General features: G+C 44.8%; 1 protein-coding gene across 11 annotated transcripts in view; it reads left to right on the forward strand.

Moving 5' to 3' along the window:
• Positions 1-26505, forward strand: part of CAMK1D (calcium/calmodulin dependent protein kinase ID) — a 433891-nt gene that overhangs the window by 360514 nt on the left and 46872 nt on the right. For all 11 annotated transcript variants that reach the window (XM_073229294.1, XM_073229295.1, XM_073229297.1 and 8 more), the window contains one exon: positions 14069-14144. In XM_073229294.1, coding sequence (XP_073085395.1) covers positions 14069-14144 — 76 coding nt within the window. The remainder of the gene's footprint in view (positions 1-14068; positions 14145-26505) is intronic.

Consider the following 26505-nt stretch of genomic DNA (forward strand, 5'->3'; position numbering starts at 1 on the left):
TCATGGCTTTTCTTAATGAGAACAGTAAGTCTGCCCCCAAGGGAGAAGAGTGATGTTATGTGACCCACATCATTCCTGGTTTTGGTAGAACCATGAGACCGTCCCAGGTGGGCCAAGGAAAGCAGGCCTCCAAGTAAATGGCACTGGGGCTCAGAGCATTGTGGGAAACTCCAAATGACCTTGGAGGCACTTCATGTCCTTCAAGTACTTGCATAGTAACAGGTGTTGTGTTTTTAAAAAAACTTGAGGGGAGGGAAGAGCAGGCTGAGGGGCACAGAGAACAGCATGAGGGGAATGGAAGGCTTCCAGGATTTAGGAGGAGATGAAGATGGGGCAATGGCTGGAGAGGAGAGGTATGGTCGGTACTGCTTAGCTCCTGATGGTCACAGGCAGGGATTGGGTCCCTGGATTGTGTGAATACTCTAGGCAGAGGAGGAGAGAGGGTTCTCAGTGTGTCTGAGAAGCCAGTGCCTGCCTTGATGGAGATTAATGGCCCAGCAAGCAACCTCTGTTCCAGGTTAGTAAAGTGTCAGTCACAGGAGCAGGCTAGACCCCAGTGGGGTCTTGGACTCGTGGCTGTGGTGGGAAGTAACGTGTACATACATGTATATGCCCAGGATAGGGCAGTGGATGGAAGTGTGAGTATATGTGGGGTGCATATGTGGAATTTTTCCAGTTAGGCCAAGCTGTCAGGCAACTGGCAAATAAAAATGAGTGAGACAGGCTTATTCTCATCTTTCTTAAAAGATGGGAAGGAGAAGAGCCTGTTCCAGCCATGCCAAATCATAGATGTTAGGAAATGGAGAAGCTTATGAGACCATGGTACCCAGTCTTCTTGCCGGGATGGCTTTGTTCTCTTTAGCAGTTGAGCCCCAGGCCACTGCAGGCTGAGAAGCTGCTGAGGGCCTGTGGCCCACCCAGCCTCCCCCTTCAGGAAGTGGCCCTTGGGCTGTGACTGAAATGTTTGAACAAAGAATATGCATATTTACATATGCGTCACACTGTTATCATATTTGGCTCTGATGTTGGAAAGCTCAACACTTTCTAAATTGATTTTTGCTTCTTTGCATCTTGGTAGACACTGTGGAATGGCGTGTCTCTGGGCTTGTAAGTGGCTGCCATCCGAGTGGTCTGGTTCTGTTAAGATGTCAGATGCTGAAGAGTTTGGGAACTGGGAGCCATGTTTAGGTGTGGCCCTTGTTCTTCCTACCCTATATGGCAGCATGTGGAGCCATCGAGTAATTTTGTCATCAGATCGCAAGTTTTCTTTGGAGAGGGAGAAGAGGATGACGGAATATAGCAATTCCATTTGCTAATATTTTTGAGCACAGACTCCTGGGAGACGTCTTAGAGAAGGAAGGGGTTATGTTGGCAAGCTTGTGTCTCCATAGGCATGCCTTTGGCCATGGGCAGCAAAGCTGGAGCTGGCTCCTCCCCGAGTCAGGCAGTATGGCAAGCTCCTATTCAGCCATCAAAACCCAGCTTACATGTTACCCTCTTTTTATTGCTTTCCCAACACCCACCCTCTCCTTTATCACTCTAGGTTTTTTTCCTGACCCTTTTCTCATCCTGGCTCTGATCAGACTGCATCAGGATCCATGTTAATCTGTCTTTCACCACTGAAATGTGGGTTTTTCTAGAGCAGGGACTGTGTCTTACTCACCTTTGCACAGATGCTTGTTAAATTGAATACAAATCCAAAATTTTAGTAAATTAGCATTTTTTCTTTCTCTCCTCCCCTTCCATTCATTCAGCATATGTTTGTTGACTTCCTGTTATATACCTTGCACATGGTTTGGTATTAGGAATATGCATATGTATGAGACAGTTTCTGACCTCAAAGTGTTTGCCATATTACAAGAGAATGCAAACAGGTAAACTGAATAATGCAAGGGAAGTGCTACATGATTCATCATTCAAGAATTATTTATTTAGTGCCTCCCTTCTGTTCTAGGTGCTGGGGCTGCATCAGTAGAAAGAAAAAAAAACCCATAAAGCCTTCAGGGTACTTAACATTTGAGTGAGAAGGAGATAGACTTTATGCAAACATCTAAGTCTATTAATTAGTATCTTAGATGATGATAAATGCTATGGGGAAAAAAGGAAGCAGGGAAAAGAACAAGAAGTGTGTGTGTGTATGTGTGTGTGTTTGTGTCTGTGTAAGGGGCTGCAGTTGTAGGTACAGGAATCAAGGCTGCCTTTACTGAGATGGTGACAGTGGGCTAAAGATTTGATAGAAGTGAGAGAGGCGGCCATGCTGTTACTAGTAGAAAGCAGTCCAAGGATGGTACAAAGGCCCGGAGGCAGGAGTATGAGGAGGAGCAGCTGGAGCGAGGCAAGCAGAGGAAGATAAAGTCAGAGAAATAGCTGGCAGAGCATGTGCAGCTAGCTTGGAAGTCATTGTGAAGGCTACGGCTTTTACTCAGGTGGTGGGAAGCCATAGGGGGGTTCTGAAATAAGGCGTGGCATGATCTGGCTTTTACCAGAATCCCTCGAGGCGACAGGCTGGGATGAGGAGAGTTGGCAGAGGGCAGGGGCAGGGTAGGAGGAGAGAGACCAGTTAGAAGGCTCTAGAATTATCCAGGTGAGAGATGGTGGGGGCTGGGCCAGGTGGGAGAGTGGAAGTGGTGAGTTGTCAGGTTCCAGATATAATTTACAGGTTATGTCATCAAGATTTTCTGAAAAATTTAAGTTTGAGAAAGAAAAGTCAAAGGTAATTTCAAGGTTATTTGGCCTGAGCACTTGGAAGGGTGCATTGCCTCTAATTGAGACATAAAAGCCTGAGGGAGGCACAGTTTGCAGAAATATTATAAGGGTTTGGGTTTTGGCTTGCTAAAGTTTTCAAGGTCAAGAAGGCAACTGGAATATGAGTCTGGAGTTCTGGGAAGAGTTCTAGTCTGAAGCTACATGCAATTGAATCTCATTACGCATGGGAATGATGATCTATGAAGTCATCATGGGCACTGAATTAGTGAATCCTGAACCGTTGCTCCCAGGGCATATATAGGGCTAAGTTATCACAAGCCTCTGATCACAGCATTGTCATCAGTTGATCAGTACATAACCTAGTTTTATACGTATTTCTTTTCAACAACACCTTATTGAATATCAGTGATTTGTTGACATTGAGGTCTTGGCCAGCAGTACTGTAACTTATGCCTGAGCAAAGCTTAGCAAACACCTGCATTTTCTCCAAAAGACACATCCTAGCCTTGTACTCATGAGCAGTGGCCAGCATGTCAGGACTATACTTGGGGGCCGTTTTAAAGAATGAAATCAACAAAAAGCATAAGATGTGGGAAAACATAGCATTAACTAGGCCATGAAAACCATCTTGGTGACAGGGTGAGAGCCAGCCCCAGAGGACAGTGTCGCCCTGCGCCCCAGTTGCCCCAGTCTTGGGCACACTGCTCATGTCCACAATGACCCCCGAAGCATCACCAGTATTGGTTTGGAGTACAAATAAACTTTAGCAAGTAGGCAAATTTGAAAATACAGATTCCGTGAGTAATGAGGATGGATTGTATTTGGGAGCTGAGAGCATCTGAACTCGGGTGACATCGCCAAAGGAGGTGGGTGCAGATGAGCAGAGGGAAGGGCCCAGGCCTGAAACCTGGGCACTCGGGGATGGAGAAGGAGCAGCAAGTAGGAAGAGAACCGGAGGAGCGAGGTATCTTGGTGATTAAAGTCATGGCAGGTACCAGGTGTCATTTGTTGCAATTAAATAAGGTGAAGACTGAGTGTTGACCATTGGTTTGGGGACCTTGATTTATGAATTAATTGAACAATTAATTAAGTCTGTGGGAACCAGACAGAGTAGGGCTGGGAAGAAGGTGAGCAGGGCTCTGTAAGAGGACCCCAGCATGCTGCAGCTCTGAGGTGGGACACAGCCACCTACCCCTGCCTCCAGCAGTGGCTGCAAGGTTGGGACACTATTTGGAATCTTAGGCAAAGAAGCCACGCCTCATTCCTGCTGGGCAGCTTCTGATCTGAACAGGATGGTACTTAGCCCCATTCAGCGTCTGTAAGAAAGAAGGGGGAGAGTGCTGTTCCCCACTCCCAGGCCTGGGGCCACACTGACCCCAGCCTAAGCCAGGGCTAGAGGTTGCTGGCTGCTTGCAGCTTGAGTTCAGACTCCTAGGTGGTTTCTGCTCATGGACACTCATTTTGTCATTACCATTACGGCCTGAATGACTAGACCACTGAATAGTTCTTTCTGTCAGAATCAAGATTATTCCTTCAATTTAAATGAGCCCTTTAATAGTGAAGAAATAATGAGAAAAAGGTCATTTGTCTCAAGTAGCCAGTGCACAGAGTGCCACAGGGGAAGGCAGAAGAATCTGAGCTCTGGGAACACTCACCGCCCGGGTCGCACTCACCCTCGATGAGGAACCATGACCTTGCAGTGTTCTTTCACTGACCGCAGTAGATCAGGGGCATCTCTCCATCCACGTGCACTGAGTCCCTACTGCTGGCAGCTCACAGGGCCCCTCCGTCAACACCTACTCCCAGTGGCGTATGGCGGTGGGTGCTGCAGAACCATGTAAGGTGGCATGTTTGCCAGATGTAGTAGCTGCCATCTTGCAGAAGTGCCATTATAAAGTCGGGTGAGACAGGGACCAGCTAGGGTTGGAACCATCATGGAGGAGGTGGGAGTTGAAGGAAGGGTAGAACTCAGGCCAAGATGAGGAGAGTCAGAGATGCTGGCAATTAGGAGAACAAAGACCCAGAGTCATGAACTTCTGCTTGCTTATAGGACTTGGGAGAAATGAGCACTCATTTGGCTTGGAGAGAGGGCTTGCACAGTAAGAACTTGGAGATAATTTAGGAGAAACAATGGGACTGTGTGGTGGAAATTAGCTCCTCAGGGTAACACAGTGACCACCAATATGGTGTTGACCTGGAGTTGGAATCCATTTAATTGAGACAGGCGTTAACATTCCCTGTAGTGTCTCAATAGGAAAGAAAAGCCCAAGCTGAGAGAATTAGTAAGATTACTTAAGCTACCTGCTCTCTTACACTAATTAAAATATCTGAACAGGCTCTCCAGAAGCACTGGGTAGAACCAGTATGTTACAGAGCCCATTTCAGTCATGCAACTGGTAAGAGACCAGGGAAGACAAATCTACTCATATTTGGTAGAGGAAAACCTGTTGTTGTATTCCTTGATGTTGCTATTTGCACACTGGTGTAATTTCTCAGGTTCTGTATTTCTAGTTCTCCTGGTTTGAAAAAGAAAATTAAACTATTTTAAAAGAACTTCAAACCTTTGTCTGTAGATGAGTGATGAAGTGCTTCACCAGAGGAAGGCAAGTGTGTGCTCTCTTACCAGCGAGGTGATCCAGGTACCCGGATGTTGCTTTAGAAAGGGCAGGAAGGAGCCTTTTGCTGCTGTGTGATGTTTTTGAGCTCACATAACTCTTTCTCACTGTGCCTTGCTGAGCAATGAGGCATCACTTTGCAGTACTTCATCTGGCGTGCACACCAGCAGCCACCCTCTGTCATTACTGGCTGTTACTCAGAAGTAGGAAGGGGCACCTCCAGCTGGCCCAGCGCTGTATTTGTAAGCAGAACTACATCACGGCTCCCCAGATGGTGACTAATGGTTAGGTTATCCAAGCATGGGGAGGAAGTAACCTAGTTGGAGGACTGCCTGCACGGGCATGGCAGGCATCTTTGGTCTAACTCTGGCTCAACTTGCCTAAATAGTTGAAACAATTTTCATCATGTTTTCTTGTGAATAGAAATGGAGAACAGTTGGTCAATATATTCAGCAGTTTTTTCCCACAGATAGAAGAATGCTGCTAATTCATGGCACCATCACATTTTTAGAGCTCAAGGTGGGCCTTGAGGTTGTGCTGAGATTTGGGAAGCCAGTGAATCCAACCAGCACGGTGTTGGGACAAGGACCTCTCTTCTCAAAGCCACCTAGCCTATAGTTGGTGGCAGTGACAGCAGCAGGTGTCCAGTAGATCTCTGCCACTGGATACATGTGAGGGAGGCCTGAGCACTTTGCTCAACTCTTGGGGTCTCGGTTATTTATTTCCTTTTATAAGTAAAATAAATGTGCTGGACTAATTGACTGCCACATTTTTTCCTGCATTGACCAGTACGTATTTCTATGGATATGTGACTTCATATCCTTGAAGTATATAAATATCCATGTGTCAAATATATTGGCTGTCATTTTTTTCCCATCTTCACTTGGAACAGACAAGAAAAATTGGATTAAATTGATGCCACCCACTTCTGTCCTCTTCAGACTAAGGCATGACCATTGCTCTTATCCTTCCTCAAAGAGCATCTGTCCCTAGCTCTTTACCCCTCACTCTCGTGTGTGGTCATTTGCTCCTGCAGAGGGTGATTTTTATTTGTTGTCACATACAGTTCACATTTTAGTACACAGCTGTATTACCTCATCACTCTCATTCTCTCAGACCGTTGGTGTGGAAACAGGATCTTACGTAAGTGATAAGTTGTCGTATGGGCACAGAGGAGTAGGCGGAGGACCCACATGAGAATTTTCTCTTTCCTTTTCCCTCGGTACCTACTCAGTGGCAGCCAGCAGCAGGCATTTCATCCAGTAGCAGAACACGGGCAGAGTAAACCCAGCCCTGCCTCAGGGGCCCCCAGTCCCATTCAGTCACCCTTAACTCTGTGAAGCACTTTTCATCCTTCTGTAATTTCTAAATGGCGTCTCTCTAAATATTTGATATTGGAGTGGAGTTTCATAGTCTCTAAACTAGTACCTTTTTGCTGTGGCAGAGAGGCGGGAAGAAGCATGTTGGCCTTCTGTAGCTTTCTTCCTGTTAATGATTATAAAGGGAAGCACTGGAGTGATTGAGACAGCCTTCGCACTCCTGAAGTGGATCCGATTTCAGGACAAAGGATGGGTGCAAGCGCAGAGCAGCCATCGCGTTGCGGTCACGAACCGGCTAGGGTGGGGCCCACCTTGGGACAGCCTGCCCATTGCCACGCTGCTCTGAAGTGCCTTCTTTGGAACACTTCCTTCCCCATCCCACGGAATTCCAGCTCTCACCCACATTTTCAAACACCAGCTCCCGCCCGTTTTCCACTCCCTTCCCATTCCTGAGCCTCACTTGTCCACCCACCAGCCACATTTTGGCTTTGGGAGCATTTGAATAGTGATCCAGCTCAGATCAGAATGGAAACCAGAATGGGACTTTAGTGAGGTCTTTTCATGCCTGTGGTAAAAATCAAGAGGCTACCAGGAAAATCAGGGAGCTGCTCTTGTGCCGCTCTAAGGGAAGGCTGAGAGCACGGGAACCTGCGCCCGCTCCGGGAGAACGGAGCTGCCTGCGGGCCTGCTACCCTCTCCTCTGGGCGGAAGACAGGCCGCAGGCAGGATTCCGTATTTGCCAACAGTGTAGGTGGCAGTAGTCTAGACCTATGTGAAGCAATGCCTGTTTATTAAGAGGCTCAGAGTAAAGCCCCTCAGTATCTGGTTTTTCCTTTGTTGATACTCCTGCTGCTCAGAATTCTGCTGACGGGAAGCAGATCTAACCAAGCACATTCAGTGTTGCTCTCCGTTGTACTGCGAGGCTACCCAAGGCCAAATCTCCCCTGAAATGTAAGCCTGAATGTTATTTTCCTTGATATTTAGAGTTTTATTTACCATTTCTGAACAGGCAACTGCTGAATGGAAATGTCATCTTTCCCACAAAAAAAAGTCCTTCTTGCCACCTCTCTGGCACCAGTGTCACTAACTGTTCGGAACTGTATTTCAGTTTAAGACTTTTTCAGTCATACACCCGCAAGGGAGCTGTGTTCCTTTTCCCCACCTGTGGAAATTCCTCAGACAGGAAGTCTAGGATCCAAGTGTCTGGCCCTGCATGTAAATCTCTAATGGTCTTCTTTGAAATGAGGGGTCATGTGCATCTCTTCTGTTGAGTTGAAACTCTTTTCCATGAAGGCTTAACTCCAGGACACAGTGGTGGGTGCCCTTCAGGACAGGAAACTGAGACATAGAAATGTAATGAATTCTCCAAGACATACTGGCACAGAGCCCCACCTATAGTTCAGTCCTCTGATTCCAATGACAGAGATCAGAGTGCTTTGAAATGATGAGATTATACACGAAAAGTGGCACTGTCATCTCCCCTTAAACCACCCTGCTTCTCTGTTAGTTTGCTTTCTGTAAAGACCCTAACCAGGCTGGCAGACTGGAACTTGAATCCAGTCACCATGGCCCCCAGGCCCCATGATCTCCTTGCATAGTAAGAGAAGTCTTCACTACCTCCGACCATGACTAGCTCTCTTCTCTTAGAGCTTTTTCTTCCCGCTGTGCTGTGCATGAGGTTTCAACTCAAAGGCCTTGCTCCTTGGCCCCCGCAGGGAGGTGAAGGCAGCTAGCTAGAGGGAGAGATGAACCCTAGACTAAGCCATGAGATGGCAAGTGGCCTGTCTGCTTGCCGCTCCTTGCTGACATCATAGGGTGCATGGCAGATTGGACGTTTCAAAGACAGAAGCTCATTCAAAGAACGGTAGAGTGCTGCTACTCTTAGTACCAGGGCAACTCCATCTGAGTAGGTTGGGGATAGGCAGGAGTTTTACACGCTCCAAAAAATGAGGGGGAAAATGGGACGTACACATTTTTATGAGTAGTCTTCTGGAACAATTTTTTCTAATCTCCCTTCTACAAAGAGTTGTGCTTGAGGCTGGTGAAAACAAGAATTAGTTAGAGCTAGGCATTGCACACATGTAGCCACTGACAGGATGGGCCAGAGCTCAGGATGGAGAAGGTAAGCCCGATGGCCCCTGGCCTGGAGGTAGCAGAGGGCGGGATGGGTGGAGGGCCAAGGGCCAGGGAGCAGATGGAGGCGAGGCAGTCTCTCTCCTCTCAGTCCCTGCACAGCCATGAGGGCACCACTGTGAGCCAGCATTCCCCAGTCATCTCAGGTCTCTGGGAGGACAGCGTCCCCCTGTCCCTAGGGTCATCTGTCAGCAACAATAAGCAGGCATTTCCCAGCTACAGTGTCTAGATTGGTGCCTGGACTGTGGGGGGACTATGTAAATGAGCTGGTGATGAAGTGAACAAAAGGATTGATAACTAGTGAACAAAGGAACATGAACTTGGTAACGGGGTGAGAGCACCGCCACCTCTCTCTGCAGAAACTGCTCTCCAGCACACCCTTGAGAACGCAGGGAAAGGGAAAATTCTTTTTCTACTTTACTGGAGCCTAAGGATGGATGCCCGTGCCCCATTCCACCCCAATAGGACACCCACTCTCCCCGCTTCCAGTCCCACTCAGTTTTAGCCTTTCTTGTCTCCCGCATAGTAAGGAAAATGGGCACTTGTTTTAAAAACAAGATGAAAGGCCTCCAGAATTTTTTTTTTTTGAAATCTCTGCAGTTCTTGCCTTTGCCAGGAACCTTTGCTCTAACTCATTATAGAACAGCTTGGTTTATGGAAGACATTTCCCACCGAGTGGAATTTTCCACAGTGGGCTGGTAGTGAATTTCACAGCCGTAAATTCAATTCTTTTAAATTTTGAACCTACTGTTCACTAAAGAGCATGAGTTAGCCTGGGGCTTAAGAAGAAGACCACATCTGTGCACAGACATCTCCAGCAGTTTGTGGGTTGCTGTGCTGGGGATGCAAGGTTTGAATGGAGATTAACTTCTACTGATGGGTGGAACCTAAACAAGCTGATGGGTGACTCTTTCTTAGGAATAGCCAAGAAAATGGAATTCATAGCCCCCAAGATCTCACTAGAAAGGAGGTTCTAAGAGAATAGGAATATCTTTTCTGCCTTTGCCCCTTGAACTAGTACTTCTGAAATCCCTTTGAGAAAAGCTTTTAAGAGAAGAACAGCATGAATGACAAACACCCACATGCAGAGAATGAAGACTAATTCTGCCTCTTTTATCCCCAAGTTCTTGTCAGAAATCATTTGCTCAAGGACAGGTATTTAGTGATTGATCTTATTTGTACCTAACACAGGTACTTCCCAGCTGACATCTGCTTGCATCCTAAAATTCATTTGTTACCCCTCACCCTTATTCTTTTTTTTCCTGTGCTTACTCACCAACAGTATTTGAAGCAGCTGAGTATTTTTGCAAGTCAGTTCTATGGAGTTTGGAAAACATTTTCTTATAGAAATAATGGTGTATGTGTTGAGTAGGTTAGGTTCAGTTGAATAGCCATCTAGTGACCATAAGAACATGCCGAATCCTGAGAGTACAGGCTAGAAATATATCCCTGCTCCCCAACAGGATGAAGGCTGGCACGTGACAGTGAGTCACACAGCAGTGGGGATGCATAAGGTACAGTGGGAGTGTACGAGAGGCTAGTAAGTTACAGGATTTTGAAAAGTGGACCTGGGAACCCCCACTGTCATGTGCTCAAGAAATGTCCCCCAAGTTGAGCTGTCCCCATGGGACCCTGTTCTCTCTACCTCTGAAAGACTGGCTTCGCCCAAGTCTAAGCGACAGTACCTGCTACCTATCTTGCATACATCCTTTTCAACACCTACAGGTAGGTGGGTCTCTATATTGCCACTGATGTCAGCCCCCCGCCCCCTGAAAGTGTGCCTTCAAATGCATGGAGGACTGTATGTGCCATCTCCATTTGAATATTTCCTTCTGTAATGGCTGTTCCTGGAAGCTAAGGGATTCCTGCTCTGCCTAGGGGTTGATAGCATCATTAGCAAGCCCCAGTACTGGACTACTCTCTTTGTCAATAGCTCCAATTATGTTCTTTTCATTCAAAGCCTCCCTCAATTAGAAGGTATGGGGATGGTGAAAGTCATTACCAACCTCCCACTACACATGAATTGTGCTGGGTATAATTGGAAGAGAAAATTACTTCTCCTTGATTAAGCTCATTGGCATCTCCTGGCTGTGCTGGGAGAGGTGGGATTGTGGTGGCGTGGCTCAGAGAACATGTGTGCATTTCCAGGGCTTCGGATGGACTGTGTTCTGGGCCTCCTCAGCCTGGAAGATCATTTGTTGTGTGAAGTTTGTAAATTGGATACTGTGACTCTTTAGAATTATAGCAAGATTCTTGCTGGTGGTATAACATGAGGGAATTTGGCTGGTTCTCAAAGTGAAAAGATCAGAGTAAGCAGGGTAGTCCCCTAGCCCCCACCTGCCTCAGCACTGCTGAAAGGGATAAAAAATGGCTTAGGAGGTGGGCCCAAAGCCAGGGGTTTCCAGTGGTTGGCGAAACAAAAGAGCAGCTGCACAGCACAGGAGAGCGGGAGAGAGAATATCTCAGCCAATAGGGGTGCATCAAATTGGGTCCCCATATCAAATTGTCAGGAGGATTTCAAATATTGTGTAGAATTAATTTTTTTCAATAATTATTATGAGATAAAAGGTAGCTATTTTAAATGATGTAGGTAGACAGTTTAAACAATGTCCCAAAAAAACATTTAGTTTCAGGGATCGCAGCATAAGTGAACTTAGAATTAATGGCCCTTAGTGTGTGTGCCATTATGCAATTCTAAAAATATTTTCCATTGGCAAGAATATGAATTTGCACATCAATTTGCTTTGTCTTTTTTAAGTGCTTACATTGCACTTCTGGCTTTATGGTCTGTATTTGTTTCAAGTACAGTTCAGAACTTCACCAGAAGACAGACAGTTCCCCTGCCTACAGTTGGTTAAGAAACATAAATATGTTGTCATGGTTATTGTTGATACAACCCAGATAAGACACAACACCAAAAAGAACAAGAAAAGTTTGGCACAAGTACATATACTTTCACCCCCATCGTCGTTACCCTGACATCTGCTTGTTCATCAGTTGGACTTTCCCTGGCATCCATAAATCTGATCCTGGCATCTTTTTGTCAGCAGTCCCTCTTGTCAGGTGCCATAATAGAAGTGCCAGAGAAGATCCAGGTAGCTTTTTTTTTTTTGTTATAAACTTTGCCATTTAAACAAAATCTCATATTTTAAAAATTATATAAGTATCATCTTTGGCTTCAAGAATGTGAACAACTCAAGTGACATCCAAGCTCCAAGTTGCATAAAAATCAACTACTTGCTCTGCAAGTCTATGCTGCACCTTGCTTGATTCTCCAAACTATTGGTAAATTTGCCAAGCAAGGTGAATTTCTGGCTGTGCAGATGCCCCCAGGTGTGCAGATTTTTGGAGGGAAACCATGTTCTTTATTCTTTTGTTTTCCAAGCAATGGATGGTGGCCAGTACTTTCCTTTTTCTGACAGGTGAGAGTGCGGAGTAAGGTGTTCTTTTAAAGAATCCTCCCTCCCACATTCACAGTGCTAGAGAACTATAGGGATGGAGAGCTCAAGAGAACACAGGATGTTAGCTTTTCCTAGGAAGAGAACCTGCTTGCTGGGGCCATGACTCTTTCCCTTTGCACAATAATGGCTCAGGGACTGGGCCCAATCTTTGCTCATAAATTGTGGATGTGCTGGCAGCTTCCTTCTCGGTGCTCCCTCGGTGTTTGTCACCAAGTTGCACATAGTAGGTTACATGGGTTTGCACTCTGAACCCTACGCTGAGCTCCTAGTGCCACTGTGCCACTGGTTGACATCTGGTTCCATGGAGCGGCTGGGCCAGGCTGGCTAGCCGTCCCTGTACAGAGCCCCAATGTGACATGGCAGCCAGGTTTTCTACCCACCACTTGACTCTGCACCCCTGACTGCCATCAGTTCTGCTGAGAGGTGAAGCTGGGTCAGACACGGCTCCGTGAGCCCTTTCTGCCTCTTTGAACTTTCCATCAGGCCACAAGGAGGGCCCAGGAGGCTCAGAAATCATCTGCAAATGTAGTCACCTCCCACCATCTGTGCCTATGTGGCCATTCAGCCCAGAGCATCAGCTCAGAGAGCATGCCTCCTAAATCAGCACAACATTTACTGTGGTAAATGACTCCCTTTTGTCAATTGCCATAACAGAAGCATCTGAGAAATATGTTCTAAGCAGTTATGGGGAAAAGGAAGTTTCCATGCAGCCAGCTCCCAATTATCCGAGGGCTACCTCTCCATTTTTGAGTTCCCCAGTTTAGTTCTCTCTCCTTTTGCTTCTGTGCTGAGGGTGAACATAGCAAGAAACGATGTACAAATGTCTTTATTTTGCTCCTGCTAAAAAAATTTAAGTCTGATCAGAAGTTTGGAGGAACTGGCTCTGAAACCTCAAATTAGATTTGGGCCAGACTTTAGCAGCCCCCACCCTTGACATGTTCCCTTAATAAGATTTGGGGTCTCTTACTTTTTCTAGAAAATCTGTACTAAAGACACTCCAATCAGATATATTTGGGTAAAAGGGAAATATTGCTTGTGAAGAATTACTGTCTTTTCTCTTATTTATTTACTTTTTGCACAAATGTGTGAGGCAGACACTCCTGGTTGCCAGATATCAGGTGAGTTTACAACACTGGGCTGTAGCCACAAGGCTAGGAAAAAGAAGTGTGAGGAAAAATACCAAGTAAGCTGAAACTCCAGGATGGATGATTCTTGATGAATAATGGGTTAGAACCAAGGAAGTGAAATTAAGTAGCATTTTTCCTATTTCACGGAAGAGTGAAGGATGTGACAGTGCTGACAGGTACCCACCCAAAACCTTGGAGAATGAACTAAGAGCAGGCCATGTGCAGTACTCCTGAGACCAAATTTTATGCCGAACCTCTACTCAGTTGTAAGCTCCATGAAGGCAGAAGGAGGGGACTCCATCTTTGTGTCCCCGTGGCTCCCAGAATGGCCTCACCCAGGGACCAGAAGAGCCTGCTTGAGTTGCTTTGAGGTGAAGTCACACCACAGGCCCTAAGCTGAGTATGCATTTCTCTGACTCAGTCTGCTATGAGCTACATGCTTAGCACAGCTCTGACATACAATAGCTGCCTGTGAAGTACTTGCTGACTGATCGATTTATTGAATTTGATTAATAATCAGTTAGATACACAAACACCCTCATTTTTTTTTTTAGTTAGAAAAGCCAAGAAATAATACAGATCTTATCTCTCAATTTTGAGAACTACAGAGTTCTGCCCAAGTAATAGAACAAAACAAAAAAAATCAAAGAATATATCCTGTCATGGGCATCTAAAGACAAGCTTGTGTCTCTCTCACCAATCCACAGCTCCTGAGGTCCTCGCCCAGAAACCTTACAGCAAAGCTGTTGACTGCTGGTCCATCGGGGTGATTGCCTATATCTTGTAAGTATTGCTTTCCACCTTGGCTTCTTTTTTACCCTTTTTTTAAATGTGACAAAATGTTCATACCACAAAATTCACTATCTTCACTATTTTTAAGGGTGAGTTCAGCAGTACTAAGCACATTCACCTTGTTATACAACCATCGTCACCATCCATCTCCAAAACTTTTTCATCTTCTCAAACTGACACTTGTCCCTATTAAACACTAACTCCCCATTGCCACCTCCCCCCAGCCCCTACCCACCATTCTGCTTCTGTTTCTGTGAATCTGACTGTCAGTACCTCCTGTAAGTGGGCCACACAGTATTTGTCCTTCTGTGTCTGGCTTATCTCACTTTGTGTAATGTCCTCGAGGTCCGTCCATGTTGCAGCATGTGTCCGAATTTCATGTTTTTTTATGGTTGAATATCTTTCATTGTATGTATGTACTACATTTTGGTTATCTGTTCATCCATCAACAGACACTGGGGTGGTTTCCACCCTTTGGCTATCGTGAATAATACTGTTAAAAGTACAGGTGTACAAACGTCTGTTCAAGTCCTTTCAATGCTTTGGGGTTGCATTCCAGAAGTGGGACTGCTGGATTATATGGTAATTCCGTGTTTAACTGTTAAGGAACCTCCATACTGTGTCCCAAAGCAGCACCATTATTTTCCATTCCCAGCAGCTGTGCACAAGGGTTCCAGTTTCTATACATCCTCATCAGCATTTGTTATTTCCCATTTTTTGATAATAGCCTAATAGGTGTGAAGTAGAATCTCACTGTGGGTTTGATTTGCATTTCTCTTATGGCTGCTCATGTGGAGCATCATTTCATGTGCTACCTTGCCTTTCCTAGAGGTATAAATCATATGAAAATATTAGGATGCCTCCAAAAGAAATCACAATAAGAAAAAATGTGGTGAAAACCAAAATATAGCCTTTGGATTCCTTATATCTTCTGAGGTATCTTATCTCCACAACTCAGGAAATGCAGTGGCCATGGGTTTGTTGCAGTTATTTCTGGATAATCAGTTTTTGTTATTATTATTAGGTTTCATTTTGCTTAAGTCTGCTTTATAGTTACTTTTAAATTATAATTTCTTTTGCAGTGATACTTAAAAAGACTTACTCTGGAACATACTTTTAGGGTGGGTTTTGGCTAGCTAGTGCCCGTCATTGATAGGATATGAATTTCTCCTCCTCCTCACCAAGGAAGGGAGTGCTTTCTAGCAGTCCCCTGTACCCAGTGAAAGATTGGGGTGGGGGATGCTGAAAGTATGTGGCATCCTCAGTGGACTTATACCCTTGGATTGGCTTTGTCTCCTTACCTGAGAGGCAAATGCTCTTTTCACAGCACACTTTTGACCAGGAAGCTTTGTGAGGTTCGTGTGGATTTAGTTGACAGCTCCTGTAGAATCTTCCCATTAGCACAGGAGAATTTTATCCGTTATAAAATACTTGCCCTGTAGGACTCCTGCTTAGGGACAAAGGCAAAGGCCAGACTCACACAAACTGTAAAGCTAACATATTGCGCTTACACAGTACTCTCACTGTCAAAGCATGTTGGCCAGGCTCTGTAGTAGTTTCATCCTTTATGGGATCAGGGTCAGGGCATACCCTTTTGAGAATCTACTAAACACTGTGTTCCCTCTCCCCTACAAGTATAATATTAAGCAAAGAAATACCAAATTTGTTTGTATGTAAGCATAAACTTGATAAACTTAAACTTGACAATTACCTGATAGCCACTAGTTTTGCTCCAGGGATTAGTGTCAGGTCAGTATCATGACTGTGTCAGACTTTAAAATGGCAGCCTGGGCTTCTGTTTTCCTTAGTGCCTTCCAGAGCTCTGAGAGTGTAAGGCAGAGGATGAGTGGTTGTTGGACACCTCAGTTGTACTGTCCGGGATGTTCAGATCCTTATATGAGTGATAGGCTAGATCCTGGATATAACTTGCTACATAATATGGCTATGCTTAGAGAATGGCTAGCCTCAAATTGTTCATTATCTGTGACAACAACTAGCATTTCTTGAGGATCTTCTCTGTTCCAAGCACTGTGCTAGGTGCTAGAGATGTCAAGATGACAAAAACATGTCTCTCCTCAGAGTACATGGCAGGACAATTTTTATAAGTAGATTAAGTGACACACAGGAAGTCTTGTGTACAGCTGCAGGAGCTTCTGGGATGAAGCAACCATTGAGGATGGAATATTCAGGAAGGAGGAGACACCACTCCAGTCATGTCTGGAAGATTGGATAAGGCTAACATAAGCAGAGAGGAGAGGAGAGAGCCCCCCAAGCGGAAGGACGCAGACAGAGGAACAGGGTGCCTAAGCATCTCTGAAGACTGGTGGAAAGCATGTGGGCCAGGCCTGAGGCTTGCGTTGGCATTCCTGGCACAAGGCTACCTGCAGGTGGAACTAGCACTGGAAGTTAGAACTCAGGGATCTCAGTCCCAGATTCTGCTTCCCACTGACCCATCATACCTCATCTCCCCATTCCTGTCCTTCACTTGAAGGCTGCAAGGCTGCTGAGCAGGTCCTGACTGACAGGCAGCATGCAGGGAAGCCAGCCACCCAGGGGCTCCAGGCTGAGCTGCTTATCCATCAGGGTGCCTGTGATGGGAGAGGCTAGCCTCGGCAGTGTGCTGGACCGTAGCCTGCTTACTTTCATGTGGGCACCTGACACACTGAGCTACCAGACTGCAGCCAAGGTGGCTGTGATAAGCCATGACAGCAGATTGTTTCCTCCAGGGGCCGTGCGTGTGTCTCTTTTTTGCGGGGGGCAGATGCTTGATGGATTAGTCCTCTTTTGAGCTCCACACTCAGGTCTATGTTATCCATCACTTGGAAGGGGGAATATTTTTTCCTATCAAGTATAGTCATTTTTTAGAATACAACCAATGGGTCCTTATCCTACCAGGAATCTTCTTTTGGGGATCAGGACTTGCAAAAAAACATCTTTGTCTGCATAGCTGAAGCCACTGGGGAGGACGCAAGATGGAGTGTGTTTAGACATCCTGAAGATCATGTTGGTGTCCAGTCTGATAGGGTTGGCTCAGCCAAGATTTCCCAGGTCCTAAGGAAATAAAGTTTCCCGCTCCAGCTGAGAATCAGCATTTCTTTGGCCAAATGCTATTTTATGATACACATAGGCTGCTTTCTTCTCACAACTTCAGGGAGATTATTTAATGATGACTTGCCTAAATTATGCTCAGGGATAGAACATACTGTGGAGAAACACAGTAAACATTTGCCACTTTGAAAACAGAGAAAGATCTTAAGGAGCTGAGGCAGTAGAACAGCAGAGCTGGATGGTCAGGGCAGAAGCTGAGGTGCTGCCCACGCTGTGACGTCTGACCACTCTGCCTAAAAGAAACTACAGGCAAAATAGTTATGGTAATCCCTTACTATTTGGCCTCCTACATTGTTCAGTTTTTAAAACTAGGCCACATAAATATTGACTGGCCAGTGTTAATTGTACACAGCATAATGATTAGCTCTACAAAGGTAGAACTAAGTCTAATCTGCATGCTGTGTCCATCTTTTGAGACAAAGGGTGTCCCTTGCCAAGGTACCCCTCATCACTTTAAATCACTGACAGCTGCCTCTTTAGAGGGACATATGTCCCAGGGAGAGAGCTGAACCCAAGCTTGAGTAGGAGAGAATGCGGTACAATTCCTGAGCCCCATTGAAATAGCCAAGCATGGGATATGATAATTGATGTTACTACTATCAGCCTGAGGAAAATTACCACTAATAAGAATAATTAACTGGTGTTGCCAGCAGGCAGCGACCATCTTGTTCTGTTCATAAGCTTTGCAGAATGAGACACATTGCCTCATTCAGGCTGCCATGGGACCACAGCCTTGACTTGGGCTTAAGAAGTTTAGAAACTAAATTAGATCTGTTGATTCTTCTTGCTCAGACCATCTCATTGAATTGATTCACACTAGCCAGGCTCAAAAGAGATTAAAAACAAAACAAGACTGGAATGTCAATTTATTAAATCATAATGAGATTTGTGCCCTGCAAGGTAATTGGATATGCATGCCATCAAATTAGCATGTTCTCTCCTGGATAGGAAACACTCTGTGAGAAAGCAAATTAAGACCAGAGCAGAGGCTCTGGATGGCCTTAGATGTTTTCATAATGCCTATAGTAGCGTCCAATCCCTCTACCAAAGGGCATTTCTGTCTAGCGGCTCAGCTGTTCTAATCGGCTGGTCTTGGCAGCTACATGCCGATAGTTCTTATACCTCTGTCCTTCCTCCTGCCACCTAAAGACCAGCCACCACCCTGTTCTTCCCTTTATAAGTCCAGCACAACAGTTTTTATTTCAGCAGGCATTGACTGTTTGTTATAATACCCAGGCTTACTGATTTTATTTTGCTGAGTGCATTTCAGTGTGGCTGCTTTCCAGTGATTTTCAGAAAAATGTCTGATCTCTGCTCCATTCTCTATCGAGTGGATCCTGTGGGTGGCTAAATGCATTTTGTTCAGTCTCAGGCACAAGAAGTACTTGACCATATTTCAGGCCTGCTCGTGGGCCCATGACCCACTCTCTGCTGCTTTGGGAGAAAGACTCTTTTTGACAGTCGGTTCACCCCAATCCCTTGGGAAATAGCCAAACTAAAAATACTCTGTGGTTTTAAAAACTGGATACAGAGGTTGCCCAGCAGTGATGAAGGATGTTTTACAAGCAGTGCAACTGGGTAAAGAAACTAAATATGTTTTATTTCTCCAATCTAAAATATGGCGGGGGGAGGATTTCCTGCCAGTGACCTCCAGGAAGGTGGAATCCACCAATATGCGTGCCTTTTTTCCCTCACAAAGACCCTAGAGTGGAGAGGGCACCCACAGGAGAGCCTAGAAGGGAGTGTCTCATCTCCATCACTTTTACACCGGGGGTTGTGGCTTCAGGCCAGATGGAAAACATTTCCTTTCCTCTGCTCTCTTTCATGCATCTTGGCATCATCTCCTTGAAACTGTCATTTAAGTGGCAGCTAAATGTTTCAGGATATTTAGCCTGAGAATGGAAGGCAGAAGATTGACATTTATTCACTTCACTGACATTTATTGAGCCTAATATGTGTCAGGCAATATGATGGCTCAATGGAGATGGATTCATTACCGCCCCAACCACGGAGGCTCGTCCTGTCTGCAGGCGGTGACAGACAGTAAGCAGTTGCAATCTAGTCTTGCTGGATGTCACTAAGATGGGAGGCAGGGGCCACCGGAGCTTCCAGCGCAGAGCTGTGAACCCTGCCCAGGCCTTGAGGAGGGCCCCACAGGAAGGGTGAAGCTGGTCTGCATTTGGATGGACTGTTTTCAAATACCAGCAGGGCTGTCACGCAGGAGGATTGATGGTTTATCCTTCCAGACCCATTTATTACTGGAGAGGATTGCTGGTTGTGCTCAAGAAAAACTGTACCATTCCATTTGAAACATCATTTAAAAAATATAACTTGACAGATTTGATCCAGCTTTGAACTTCTGATATCTAAAAACTTGTGATACCTTGGTGGTGGGGAAAATATTATCTGTGAATTATGAGTATTTTGAATTCACTTAGTACCATACTGAGCAAGTGAAAGAATCAAGAGCAGCCGTTCTCATGCTTTAGAGTATTTACCATCTGGAGTGGAGCACGGCAGCAGGAGGAAGGAGGGAGGCAGCTCGTAGAGAGCACAAAGAACCAAATAGCTCACCGGTGGGCAATCAGCCAGCTCACCCGAGGTGTGGTGGCAGGTCATGAATTCTGGCCATGTACTCTGAGCTGGGGTCATGGCTCCAAGGAGTGGAGATGGAGGCGGAAGGGGAGAGGTTCCCCTTCCCAGCAGCTAGTCAGGAAACGCTCCTGGAGGTGGCTGGAGGACCTACAGAAGGACGGAGCCTGGGACTCAGCACCAAATGGCACGTGCACCGTGGCTAGACAGCACGTAAGACCACCTCCTGGGTCTGATCTCTGTACTGTGCTCTACGGGCTTGTTTCCTAGCCATCCTCAGAAGTGCACTGGGGGGGAATGAACGGCCAGGGGACAAGTGAGAAGTGCAATCAAAGGCCAAGGCCAACAGATGCAGATACCAAGGCATCTCCCAAGTGCAACTGTTAGTCGGCAGATTCGTAACTGCTTACCAATTAGAACGTGGGAGAGGCAGAAGGAGAGAGGTGATGGGGCAGGAGGGAAGCAGCGGGAGGAGGGAGCAAGAACTGACAGCCAGGAAAGCAAAGTCTAGATGCAAAAGTGGAACTGGAAGTCAGACTCATCAGTCAGCATTCGTGTTAATCACCTTCAGACTAGATGTCTGCACCCCTCGGTGCTTCACTATGAAATCCATTACTCGTGAGAACTAATTGTATCTGCTGAAAGTTTTCTTGTGTTTTTCCTGATCCCACATTCCCGGCTATTGGAAGCTGCTCCCTCCTCTCTGTCAGCCTGAGCCATGCTGACAGTGGTTTTGTCCAAACTTCCTCCAGATGTGTCCCGCCCACAGGAGGGGCACGGGGCCCCTGTGCTGATCCCTCACCCCAGACTTCCTTGCAGCCCATCCAGCTGATGCAAAAATCAAAAACTTAAAACACTTGTAAGTGGGACCATGGATCACAAAACAACAGCTTTGGATGGTGTACTGTCTAGTCCATCCCTTGACCGTGTGCAGAATTTTTTAAAACTATTTGCTCCAAATGCAGTGTGCTGCTAACTGCTCACACTTGGGGAGGTGTTTGGTGTCATTTCCCTCCCTTTCCCAGTTCCCAGTCTCAGCCCCAGTTGTGTATAAACTTTCTAAGAAAGGCATTTGCTTTTTCCCCTAGATCTTTCCCTGGTCTGCTTACTCACTCTCAGCTTTCAGGGCATCATGTAGAGCCCAGGGGGTGATGTGGAATATTTATCCTTTGCATTTTCACCAACAGCACTTTGCTGAAGTCAGCACATGGTTTCAATATGTGAACCATTGCTAGTTTTCCAGCCTGATCTCCTCCAAGGTTGCAAGGAGCAAGCTCTGGAGGGCACATGATCAAATACATGGTTGCTGAACTAATTGGATTATGCTTTTGTAATGATCCAGGTCTCATTGGTCATTCTGTTCTTTAAAACTGAATAATATGCTGAAACCTGTTCTGTTCACTAAGAGGGCCTTGCAACTAAGTACAAGAGATTTATCAGCTTAAAAAGCCTTGTTTTTATTATATTATTTTAAAAAGCCGACCATGTTATCTAGAGTAGGATGAATAAAACTCAGATTCCTTAGCACAGGCCCCTGACTTTCATTCGGTAAGCACTTGTTGAATAAGTACTGAAAGCCAAGACAGAAAGGCCAGAGTTTTTGTGTATTGGACAAGAGTCCAGTTAGTTTCCAAAGGAGGGGTGCCCAGATTTGATGGATTTTGGGAATATTTTTCAGAGGTGCTCTGAGCCTGGGTTGGCCTTACATAGCTCAGCTAGGTTGCAATATGTACAGAGGTTTATGTTGCTTTGTTACATATTACAGAGCAATATGTTGCTTTGGATGTTTTGATGTCACCCTGGTCTTAACTGTGCAAAAATACTCTCTTTATATAAATATGTCACTGAGTAAATGTTCTTAGGAAATCTCGAGCTGTTCCTAGAATTTAGAGCTCCTGGGCTAAAGCCTGGGAAGCATTGGTACCCGAGGTCTTCAGGGCGGTTTGTACTCATATTCCTAACCCAGCACACAAAATAATGGCCAAGCAGCAAGGCTCTTCCAGCCTCCCATAGCAGCTCAGAAGTTTCAGTTGGGATGTATGGTCAGTCACGTGGGGATGACTCTGAGGCTTTACATGACATTTGACATTTACAGGTACTGCTTCGTTGTCACGTGTAGAGTGTAGGCTGTTGCACCGAGTGCCGCAGGCTCATCTATTCCTCCTGCCCCCTCCTGCCATTCTTCCTGGTGATGAGCAGTGTCCCCTTCAGAACCATGCAGCTGATGGAAGCAGAGAGGGCTTAGAAAGAGTGATGGGGTGGAATAGGAGACAGAGGTGCCGGAGCTGGCACTGAATGGCTGCTGTGTGGCAGGCACTGTCCTAGGTTCTATTATCGACAATCTGCATCCATCTGCCTATCTGGCTGTGTGTGTTCATGAATATGCATTGTTGTATAGTGCACTTTACATATATTATAACATCTCTTTCTAATGTGGGCATTATCATTCTTACTTCACCAAAGAAGCTGCAACTCAGAGAAGATACATAATTTCTTCAGAGTCACTAATCCTGTCAGAGCCAGGATTGAATCTGTGTCCTTGCTTCTCTAAATCCCAAGCTCAAGAAACCACACCAGAAACCTCTCTGAAAGCAGAGGCCGACTTGGCCCTCCTAGAACAGCCACAGAGCTGTCCTAGAGAAATTACTTCTCTCTGCCCTTTCCCCTTTCATCCAGTGGGACCCAAATGGTGAACTCTGGCTTGATGACTGTTCAGTTCTCAGTGCCAACTGTTGCACTCAAATGCTTTTTTTTTTTTTTTTTTTTTTTTTTTTTGAGAGGGCATCTCTCATATTTATTGATCAAATGGTTGTTAACAACAATAAAATTCAGTATAGGGGGGTCAATGCTCAATGTACAATCATTAATCCATCTCAAGCCTAATTCTCGTCAGTCTCCAATCTTCTGAAGCATAACGAACAAGTTCTTACATGGTGAACGAATTCTTACAGAGTGAATAAATTCTTACATGGTGAACAGTACAAGGGCATTCATCACAGAAACTTTCGGTTTTGATCATGCAATATGACCTATAAACCATCAGGTCAAATATGAATATTCATTTGATTTTTGTACTTGATTTATATGTTGATCCCACATTTCTCCTATTATTATTATTATTTTTATTTTTAATAAAATGCTGAAGTGGTAGGTAGATGCAAGATAAAGGTAGAAAACATAGTTTAGTGCTGTAAGAAGGCAAATGTAGATGATCAGATGATCAGGTGTGTGCCTATGGACTAAGTATTAATCCAGGCTAGACAAGGGCAGCAAGACATCCACGGATGCAGAAGATTTCTCTCAAAGCAGGGGGGGTGAGGTTCTGAGCCTCACCTCTGTTGATCCCCAAATTCTCACCTGATGGCCCCCCTGCGACTGTGCCTGTCTTAGGTTGTTCCTCCCTTGAGGAATCTTACCCGTCTCTGGCTAACCAGTCATCTTCCGGGGCCATACAGGGAAATGTAAAGTTGGTAAGTGAGAGAGAAGCCATATTGTTTGCAAAGGTTAGCTTTTTACTTCTTTGCAGATTTATGCCCTGTGGCTTCTATGCCCAGCACTTGTCTCGAGGTATCTTTACCACCTGGAGGAATTATGATACTCGGTAAATTCGATATGAGGCACGAATTCTATTTAAGGTTTGTAATTAGGAAGGAAGAAGAAAAGCTATAGATGTAGCATATGAAGGAAACTTGGGAGGATTGATTATTTCTTTGACATATCTTCTTGTATAGTACCTTAAGTATGTATAGGTTTTAAACTACTAACTAATTTGCACACACATATTAACATAATAGGAATACGGTGACATAAACAAAGCAAATCTATAATTACCAGCCATCTCCAGTGAAGCCAAGAAAACCATTTAGGCACCCTAGGCATTTGTGAAAATTTATCTATAATATGATGGATATTTTCCAACTGTACTTGAACCATCAGACAAATTAAAGCAGCCCATTTCTGGGATCTGTTCACATCCCATATGTTCTTTTAACCATAGATAGTCTATAGTCATGAGATTTTGGGGTGCTACAACTTGCACCCCTCCCAACTCCTGGTTGAGTTCCAACAGTACAGATTCAGTCAAATTCGTTGTCTCACTGTATGCACATGCCAGCCTAGACATCTCCCTCCTCATTCTTATGGCAAGTCCAGGAGACGGTGGGCTGGATGCAGCCACAACCGCAGCATCGTCCGGATCCCTGGGGAGGCTTTTTGATGATCATCCCCCGGCACGAGTCCTCCAGAGAGTGCTGATGCCGGAAGCTCCTCCTCATATCGTATCTTATTTCATTTTCTGGGTATCCAAGCTAGGCCTTGATCTTCTGCGTAGAAACAAACAGACCCTTTGCCCACACTTTGACATGCCCTCTATACCACTGTGCAGAACTCATTGGAGGTCAGCACACAGTAACTGCTTTTTTTTTTTTTTTTTTTTTTTAATTAAGAGAAAGGAATATTATCAGAAAAGAGTACCTCCATAGCTGATCATCTGACACCCTTTAAGTGATCAACATTAAGGATATTTAAAGCATGCGTTGATCTTTGATTTACCAATAGTTTTATCCTGTTAACGAGTAATCCCCCTTTTCTTTCTTTCTTTCTTTCTTTTTTTTTTTTTTTTTTAAATTTTTAATCTACCCTTTCATGAAGAATACTATGTTTACTATGCTCTCCCCTATATCAGGTCCCCCCTAACAACCCCATTACGGTTACTGTCCATCAGCTTAGCAAAATGTGGTAGAGTCACTACTTGTCCTCTCTGTGTTCTGCAGCCCACCCTCCCCTTTCTCCCTCCCCCCCATGCATGCTAATCTTAATACCCCCCTTCTTCTTCCCCCCCTTATCCCTCCCTGCCCACCCATCCTCCCCAGTTCCTTTCCCTTTGGTACCTGTTAGTCCATTTTTGGGTTCTGTAATTCTGCTGCTGCTTTGTTCCTTCAGTTTTTCCTTTGTTCCTATACTCCTCAGATGAGTGAAATCATTTGGTATTTCTCTTTCTCCGCTTGGCTTATTTCACTGAGCATAATACTCTCCAGCTCCATCCATGTTGCTGCAAATGGTTGGATTTTTCCACTTCTTATGGCTGAGTAGTATTCCATTGTGTATATGTACCACATCTTCTTTATCCATTCATCTACAGATGGACATTTAGGTTGCTTCCAATTCTTGGCTATTGTAAATAGTGCTGCGATAAACATAGGAGTGCATCTGTCTTTCTCAAACTTGATTGCTGCGTTCTTAGGGTAAATTCCTAGGAGTGGAATTCCTGGGTCAAATGGTAGGTCTGTTTTGAGCATTTTGATGCACCTCCATACTGCTTTCCACAATGGTTGAACTAATTTACATTCCCACCAGCAGTGTAGGAGGGTTCCCCTTTCTCCACAGCCTCGCCAACATTTGTTGTTGTTTGTCTTTTGGATGGCAGCTATCCTTACTGGTGTGAGGTGATACCTCATTGTAGTTTTAATTTGCATTTCTCTGATAATTAGCGATGTGGAGCATCTTTTCATGTGTCTTTTGGCCATCTGTATTTCTTTTTTGGAGAACTGTCTGTTCAGTTCCTCTGCCCATTTTTTAATTGGGTTATTTGTTTTTTGTTTGTTGAGGCGTGTGAGCTCTTTATATATTCTGGACGTCAAGCCTTTATCAGATCTGTCATTTTCAAATATATTCTCCCATACTGTAGGGTTCCTTTTTGTTCTATTGATGGTGTCTTTCGCTGTACAGAAGCTTTTCAGCTTAATGTAGTCCCACTTGCTCATTTTTGCTGTTGTTTTCCTTGCCCGGGGAGATATGTTCAAGAAGAGATCACTCATGTTTATGTCTAAGAGGTTTTTGCCTATGTTTTTTTCCAAGAGTTTAATGGTTTCGTGACTTACATTCAGGTCTTTGATCCATTTTGAGTTTACCTTTGTATATGGGGTTAGACAATGGTCCAGTTTCATTCTCCTACATGTAGCTGTCCAGTTTTGCCAGCTCCATCTGTTGAAGAGACTGTCATTTTGCCATTGTATGTCCATGGCTCCTTTATCAAATATTAATTGACCATATATGTTTGGGTTAATTTCTGGGGTCTCTAATCTGTTCCACTGGTCTGTGGCTCTGTTCTTGTGCCAGTACCAAATTGTCTTGATTACTATGGCTTTGTAGTAGAGCTTGAAGTTGGGGAGTGAGATCCCCCCTACTTTATTCTTCTTTTTCAGGATTGCTTTGGCTATTCGGGGTCTTTGGTGTTTCCATATGAATTTTTGAATTATATGTTCCAATTCATTGAAGAATGTTGCTGGTAATTTGAGAGGGATTGCATCAAATTTGTATATTGCTTTAGGCAGGATGGCCATTTTGACGACATTAATTCTTCCTAGCCATGAGCATGGGATGAGTTTCCATTTATTAGTGTCCCCTTTAATTTCTCTTAAGAGTGACTTGTAGTTTTCAGAGTATAAGTCTTTCACTTCCTTGGTTAGGTTTATTCCTAGGTATTTTATTCTTTTTGATGCAATGGTGAATGGAATTGTTTTCCTGATTTCTCTTTCTATTGATTCGTTGTTAGTGTATAGGAAAGCTACAGATTTCTGTGTGTTGATTTTGTATCCTGCAACTTTGCTGTATTCCGATATCAGTTCTAGTAGTTTTGGAGTGGAGTCTTTAG

The sequence above is a fragment of the Manis javanica genome, chromosome 2, assembly GCF_040802235.1.
Source record: "Manis javanica isolate MJ-LG chromosome 2, MJ_LKY, whole genome shotgun sequence".
NCBI classification, from domain to species: domain Eukaryota; kingdom Metazoa; phylum Chordata; class Mammalia; order Pholidota; family Manidae; genus Manis; species Manis javanica.